Raw genomic sequence first — 7,583 nt, 5'->3', positions numbered from 1 at the left:
GCCGTTGCTGGTGACCACGAAGACCAGGGAGCCGTAGCGGGCCCGGAACCAGTCCAGGGCCTGCTCCAGGTACCGCCGGTCGGCGACCACGCCCTTCCACACCCGGGGCATCACGCCCACGTAGTCCCCCCGACGCACGTGGACGCCCACGAACGTGCGCGGCCGTCGCCCGCTCGCCCGCAGCCGCCGCAGAAACGCCAGGGCCTCCTCCCGCACGTGGTCGTGCAGCGTGAACTCCTGCAGGATCTCGGCGCGGAGGTGGTGGTAGAAGGTCCAGGAGCAGGGGTAGCCGGTGAGGCGCACGTACTCGCCCGGGATGTGGCGGTAGCGCTCCTCCATCCAGTCGTTCAGGTGGTAGTTCTTCCAGGGGATCCTGCTGGCCGCCGCGCGGTGCAGGACCGGGAGGGTGATCCTGAAGATGGGGGCGAGCGCGCCGTGCATCTCGGCGGGGATGAAGGCCTGCCGCCCGTTCGCCTTGGCCAGGGCGTACATCGTGGCGTACTGGCCCATCTGGTTCCCCAGGCGCCCTATGGAGTTGATGGTGAACACGCCTGCCCTGGGGCAGGGATCTGGGGAGCAGGGCCCCGCGGCCCGAGTAGGCCCAGGGGGTGGGCGCCGCGGTCTGGCGCCCGTGGCAGTGGAAGATGGTGGACACCACGAAGACGATGAAGAGGACGCAGACGGTGGAGAAGGAAGGGCAAGTGGCCCAGGACCCCACAATGGCTGTCGGGGCAGAGGGAGGACATGGCCAGGGCAGATGGCTAGGGGCACGTGAGTCTCCTTCACCCCCCAATCGTTCATTCCTCACGCGACTCATCCAAGCCTGTCTAGTGGCGTCCAGTGCGTCTTGACCCGCTTTCTCCTCTGTACCTGCGGTTTCCCTGTGGCCATTCCAGAGGCTGCAGCTCAGGAGGTCTCACGGGCCCCCCACTCTTCATCTCGCTTCTGTCCCACCCTGCTCCGGGCACCCCATCTCTCCCCCCGCCACCTCCCCCCTCAAATGTCAGGGTGCTGTGCTCTCTTCCTCCTCCTATACTCCAGGGCTCTGCACTTTATTAATCTGACCCCTGTGGGAAATCTGAGCCCTCCTGGGCCCTCCTCAAAGATCTCTCGTTCAGTGTGGGGCCCCAGCAAGGTCAGCTGGCTCTTCCACAGCAGGGCGAAGTGTGACATCACACTCCACCGGGGTGCACGAGAAATGCCCTGCCCGGTGCTCTGGTTTCCAAAGAACGAGCCCCTCTGCTCCGGCCCCTGCCAGCTCAGGTCCTCCCTGGGGCCCTACACGGAGGCCTCGGGCCTCAGGCTCTAGCCAGCTTGTGGCGCTGGCCAGGCGCCAAAGACGGAGCAGGTGAGGTGAGCAGGGACTAGAACCTGGGCACCTGGGGAGGAGGGAGCTGCCCAGGACAAAGGCACCCACCACCCAGCTGTGTGACCTGTGCAGTTGCACATGGCCCGCACTCGAAAAGGCCCCATGCTTTATCTGGGTGGCTCCATAGATAGTGAGTGCGAGTCCTGATCGCGGCGTTGGGAGTTTGAACCCCATGTTGGGTGCAGAGTTTACTTTAAAGAAAAGTGGGGGAGGGAGTCTGCCCTTGGTTTAGAGCTCTCTTCTTACCGGCTAGGATGATCAGTCAATGTGAATAAGGCTCCCCATATTTCCATGTTCTGGGCTCTGCAGATCGACAAGGGTCCTGCAGTCACCCGCCGAGTCTCAGGCGCGCCCTCTGCTGGCTCTTCGTCAGCCGAACAACTAGAAAGCCACAGAAAATAGCGAACGGAGGCGGCGGCGGTTTCCGTGGTTCCTGCCGCGCACCAGGCACCGGCCCGGCTTACCCTCTCCACCCGCAATTCCTCGTCGGCCTCTTTCCTACGGTTTGGTGGCCAACCCCTGACCCGAACTGAACTCATCTGGGGACAAAACATGGCCCGAATTTACCTGCGGCTATTTGTGGACTTGACTTAATGGGATGGATGCCCGTGTGTTTTGCTACTGAAACAGGCACGTTAGGGGCGTCTGGGCGGCGCAGTCGGTTAAGCGTCCGATTTCGGCTCAGGTCATGATCTCGCAGTTTGTGGGTTCGAGCCCCGCGTCTCTGTGCTTACAGCTCGGAGCCTGGAGCCTGCTTCAGATTCTACGTCTCCCTCTCTTGCTTCACCGCTCCCGCTCACACTGTCTCTGACTCTCTCAAAAATCAATAAACATTAAAAGAAGAAAAGAGAAGAAAGGAAAAGAAAAGGGGAAAAAAAAAAGGAAAAAAGAAAGGTAGCGTCGGATTATGGGATGTCACCCAGACCTCCCAGGGGAGCGATTTAACTCAGTGTCAGGACCCCACGGTGGCGCCAACGCACAGGTTCTGAAACGCCCTGTCCAAAGAGTCTCACTCAGAGTTTCAGACAGGAAAGCGAAAGCCGCCCCCACGTATTTAATCCTCAAGACCTGGGGCGGGGGAGGAAGGCGCATTGTTATTCTCCTGTAACAGATGAAGACGGCCGGGCACGGAGAGGTGAAGCAGCCCGCTTCCGGGCGCCTGGGTGACTCGCCTGGGTTTTGGCTCTGGGGTCACGATCTCACAGCTCGTGGGTTTGAGCCCTGCGTTGGGTTTCGTGCTGGCCGCGGGGAGCCTGCACAGGATTCTCTGTGTCTCTGTCTCTCTCCACCTTCCCACCCAAATAAATAAACATTTTTTTAAAAAATGATGGGGCGCCTGGGTGGCTCAATCGATTGAGCATGCGACTTCGGCTCCGGTCATGATCTCAGGGTCATGAGTCTGAGCGCGGGGCTCTGTGCTGACAGCTTGGAGTCTGGAACCTGCCTCGGATTTTGTCTCCATCTCTGCCCCTCCCCCACTACCACTTCATCTCTCTCTCTCTCTCTCTCTCTCTCTCTCTCTCTCTCTGTCTCTCTCAAAAATAAATTAAAATTAGGTCATGCAGGCAGGATGAGGCAGGGCGTGGATGCGGCCAGGGGTCTGTGCTGTCAGTCAGCGTCCTGGATTTTTCGAGTATTTCTCAGGAAGAGCCCTCAGTCCAGTCAGCCTCCGAATGTGGCCTGCCCTGCTGTGTGGGCCCTGGGCTGCTCCTGGCCGCCCAGGTAGGGACAAAAGGTCTCTGCAAGCCCAGAGCTGAGGGTCCCACCCTGCTGGGCCACCGCAGAGCTGTGTGCTTCGGGGGTTCGGGGGGGGGGCGGGTCCTGCTTCCTCCCGTTGTGGGTAAAAGTGCCCAATATTTGAGGAAATCCTTCTCCAAAATAAATAAGTAAATAAATAAATAAACAAATAAATAACGTGGGTAAGTAAGTAAATAAATACAGTCTCCTTCCCAACTTGGAGAATTCTCCCCTCTCGGCTGGCTCTGGCTGCTTCTACCCTTCCCCCCACCACACACCACCCCCAAGACCTTCAGGGCCGGCCGCCGTGGCTAGCGGTCGAGTCTATGACAGTCAAAAGTGAAGAAGAAAGCCTCCCTCCAGGTCCCGTTAGTCCAAGAAACGTCTTGTCCCCAGGGTGGGGAGGAAAGTAAAATTCCACCTAAAGCTTCTGGAATTTTCTCTGGCAGCCACGTTAGCCTTTTGCGCTGGTCTTCCCCTCTGCCCAGGTCGTTCCAGCCCTGATGATCCTCGGGCGGCTTGCGGTTTGTCCTCACCACTTTCAGGTCTCAGCGCAGATGTCCCTCCGGACCCCCCCTCCCCACCTTCCCGCCACCTTCCCGCTTGCTTTTGTCCCGCAGCCCTTGACCTTCCGCCATCCTCTGGAGCAGAACTACTTACTGCTTTTCCGTGGCGATCGCTCTTCTCTCTGGATCGTAAGCCTGACTGATGGGGAGGGGGTGCTGGATGAGTTCATGGACTTGCTGGATGGATTCGTGCAGTGATGTTACCCTGTCGCTCCCGGCTCCCGGTCCCCAGAACCCGTATGCGCCCTTGGGTCTGGGGGTGTCTCTGTCCCCCATCCCCTTCTCCTGCGGCTAACTGCTCCTCTCAGCTGAATTTCAAGTCCGAAGTCCTTGTCCGGCTCCCGCTGCTCGTACTGGAACGCAGGGGTCCCCCTGAGTCAGAATCACATGCTGCCCTGGCTGTGCCCTCCCAACCCCCGGACAGGCTCCCGCCAGCGGACCCCCAAATCCCTGTCACCGTGGCCTAAAAGAAGGCACTCAAGGGCGCAGCAGCAAATATCTGTGTCCCATCCTCCCGGGAACCCCCTCCCCCCAACTTTTCTCAGCAGGAAGTGATGGGAAGCCTTCTTTTTCGAGTCAAAACCCCTGGGTGGCTAAGGGTCGGTGGCCACATCTGCATGACAATTTCAGGTTGAAGTGTAGCTGCCTCGAGGGAGGGCCGGCTTTGAGCTGGGGTCCCTGCTTCCTCCTGCCAGGTGGCCAGGTGGCCAGGTGGCCGGGTCGCAGGATTCGCGTCTCCTCTCGCCTTCTCCACCTTCTCAGAAAGCGGCCCAATTCTTTGGGTTTCCAGGAGGCTGTCCAGATCCCCGCAAAAGCACCAGTTTGGGGGGGTTTGGAAGTGACTGACCTTCATCCTCAGTTTACCCACAGCTGAGAGAAGTTTCCAGAGGGGGAGGAGGTGCTGGCTGGGGGTCCCCCTTCAGTGTGAGCCAGCAGCCGCCCGACGCCCGCCTGGAAGGTCAGCCCCTTCCCTTCCGCAAGGATCGCACCACCACGTGGTGGGCTGAGCCCAGCAGAGGGCCGGCCGTTGGGAGTCCGTGGCGGCAGGGGTCTAAGTGTGGGTATGGCGGGGACCCCAGACCAGGGGAAGCCCATTGGGGCCAGCCAGTCTTACCTTCCTTGAGCCTCCTGGGCCAGCCTGCTTGGGGCTGTGTGGTTTTGGCCCCCCCTGGAGCGACATCCCTGGCGCCCCACGTCGTCCTGGGTGGCGTGGCAGGCAGGGGGGTCCCTGCGGGGAGGGCATGGCTGCCGTTGGCGAAGGGGCTTGGGGTGGGGGGTTGGGGGGAGCGATGGTGGTATAGGATTCTGCGGGCTCTGCTCCCGCCCAGCCCAGAACCCCCACTAGCCTGGGGCCTGGCGACAGCCACTCAGCACTCACTCCTGAGAGCCCACGCCGCTGCGAACCCACGCCGCTGCCCAGCTCCCGCGGGAGGGGACACCTCGTGAGGAACGGAGCACAGAGGACACTCTCTTCTTGGGTGCAGGTTTGGCCAACATCAGGGGCAAAGGGCAGGGGGTGGGCAAAAAGCCAGGGAAGCCCACACTGCTGGGCACGGGGCCTAACTGTGGGTCTGGTGGGAGCACAGCTAGCCTCTGCTCCTTACAGGGGTGGGGCGCGGTGGGAGTAGGCTCCGGTTCCCAGAGACGTAGGGACTGGAGGGTGGACATCTGGGTCCCCAGATGGGCAGGGGCTGGCTTCTGGACCCCTCAGGAACACCAGGGGACTCACGGCCTGCTCGCCCCAGGTGCTTGGGGCCAGAAAGTGGTACCCTGTGACCCAGCCAGGCCAGAAAGGAGAGGTAGGAGATGGGGGCCAGGCCCTTAACAAGGCTGCTGGGGACGGACGGGACCAAGGCCTGCTGCCTCCAGTGAACAGAATGGCTCCAGGCCCCTTGGGGTGGGGGGCGGTGATGGAGGTCGATGCCTGTCATCTGGGGCAGAGGACATGGTCTTTGCACATGGCAGACACCAGGGGACACTGGGGGCTGTGAAAACAGGCTGGGGGCGAGCCAGGGGCGTGGACTGTGGGGCCCAGAAAGGCTCCAAGACCCCCAAACCTGAGGAAGTTCCTCATGAGGGGCGGCCAGCCCTGGAGCGGGGACACAGGGCGCATGTCGGCACCCAGTCCTTCCCAGCTCCTGCCATCCCAGGGTCTGGACTTCGGGCCCCCTCGGACGCCTGGGCCTCGGGCCCTGCCCTGTCCTGCCTCTCCCCCCCCCCCTGCCCCCTGCTTCCTCAGCACCCGCCACCCCCCACAGCCGTTCCCCCTTCTGATCTGGGGACCTCGGACTGGGTAGACAGTGTGGGGGCTCTGCTCTCCAGACCCTGAGGCCTAGGATGGCAGGTGGGGGTGGGGAGGGCTGAGATCACAACAAAGTCCTTGGAAATCCAAGTACGGCGGGGTTCTCCCACCCTGAATTCCAAGGCGAACTCAGGCCTCAGCTTTCCTAACCTCATTCTCCAGCTCCAGAGGGACCCAGGCTTCTGTCCCCAGGTGTCCCCGCTCAGGTTCCTCAGCACATTTCTCTGGGCTTTGCACCTGGGCGGGAAAGGGTTAAGGGCGGGTGGAGGCTGGGAGTGGGTGGCGGTGTTTGGTGATAATCCCCCTCCGTGCCCTGGGTGTGGAGAACAAGGTTAGGGCCCCACGTGGGAAAGGGCCTCTGCTCTGATCCTCGTGGGCTGGGGGCCTGGCCTCCCGCTTCTGATCCCCCGCCGCGCCCCTCCCCTCCCCTCTCCTCCCCTGTCTTCCCCTCCCCTCCCCACGGGGCCAGGCAAGCCAGGCCGTCTGGTCTCTGTGCTCTTCTTGCTGCGCGGTGTCTCTGAGTCCGAAGGTCTGCCAGTCTGTCTGTCTGTTGGGTCCGGGCTCCCAGGCACTCTATCCCCCCCGCCATTCCCTGTGGATCTGGGTGCCCGGCCGCTTTCTGCTGGGCCTTCTGAGCTTCCCTTGCGTCTTGTCCTCTCTCCTCAGAGCTCCTTCTCTGCACCTGGCCCTTCCCTTACACCCCTGTCCCCTCCTGTCCGTCTTGGCCGTCTGTGCCTCTGGCCCTTTGTCTCTAAATCCCCCTCTCCCTGGTGCCCTCTCTAGGATTCCCCCTCTGTCCCCACCGGTGCCCTCTCCCCAGGGCCCCCTGCCCCTCGGCACTGACAATAGCTCTGGGGTGTTAAGCTACGGATTAGTTCAGGCAAAATTCTCAATTTTGCTTGCGTTCTTTTCCCTTTGGGTTATGTAAACAGTAATTCTCCCCAGATGGAACTATTTTCCTCGCTTCGAAGCAGCCGGGGAGGGGGGCTTGGGCAGGGCTGGGGGTGGAGTGCTCAGACTCCTCTGAGAGCCTGCGGGAAGCAGGGGTGGGAGGGGTGGAGGCTGAGCCACGACCCCCAGCCTGGTCGCTCCTCTCCTCTCCTCTCCTCTCCAGGCACTTGCTCAGCTGGGACCATGCCCGTGACCTTTGCCCTCTTGCTCCTCCTGAGCCAGGCCACCGCAGACCCGTGTTACCATCCAGGTGGCCGCCCCCGCTTCTGCCTCCCACCAGTGACCCAGCTGGCTGGCCTGGCGGCCCCCTGTCCCCAAGCCTGTGGCCTCTCCCTGGGGGCGGACCTCAGCCCCCGGGCCACCTGCAATGGCAGTCTGACCCTGGCCCTGGGTGGCCCCTTCCTCCTGACATCCGTCAGCCTACGCTTCTGCACACCAGGGTCCCCGGCCCTGGTTCTATCTGCTGCTTGGGCCACCAAGGGCCCCTGGAGGTCACTGTGGCGCAGACCTGCCTGGCCTGGGGCCTTGGGGGGCCCCGAGAAGGTGACCTTCCGAGCCCCGCCCGGCCCTAAGTCCAGCGTGGTGGTCAGTCACCTCCGCGTGGAGTTCGGGGGCCGGGCGGGGCTGGCGGCTGGTGGGGTTCGGGGCCGCTGCCAGT

At 62.2% G+C, this 7,583-nt stretch overlaps 1 protein-coding gene and 1 pseudogene across 1 annotated transcript in view; one reads left to right on the top strand and one right to left on the bottom strand.

The window, feature by feature from the left end:
* Positions 1 to 817, bottom strand: part of LOC115279841 — a 1,654-nt pseudogene extending 837 nt beyond the window's left edge.
* Positions 818 to 7,108: 6,291 nt separating this feature from the next.
* Positions 7,109 to 7,583, top strand: part of NTN5 (netrin 5) — a 7,053-nt gene continuing 6,578 nt past the window's right edge. The window contains exon 1 of the mRNA XM_029925865.1: positions 7,109 to 7,582. Coding sequence (XP_029781725.1) covers positions 7,109 to 7,582 — 474 coding nt within the window. The remainder of the gene's footprint in view (position 7,583) is intronic.

Source organism: Suricata suricatta, chromosome 16 (genome assembly GCF_006229205.1).
Source record: "Suricata suricatta isolate VVHF042 chromosome 16, meerkat_22Aug2017_6uvM2_HiC, whole genome shotgun sequence".
Taxonomy (NCBI): domain Eukaryota; kingdom Metazoa; phylum Chordata; class Mammalia; order Carnivora; family Herpestidae; genus Suricata; species Suricata suricatta.
The sequence above is the reverse complement of the archived record's forward strand: the minus strand, read 5'-3'. Positions and strand labels throughout refer to the sequence as shown.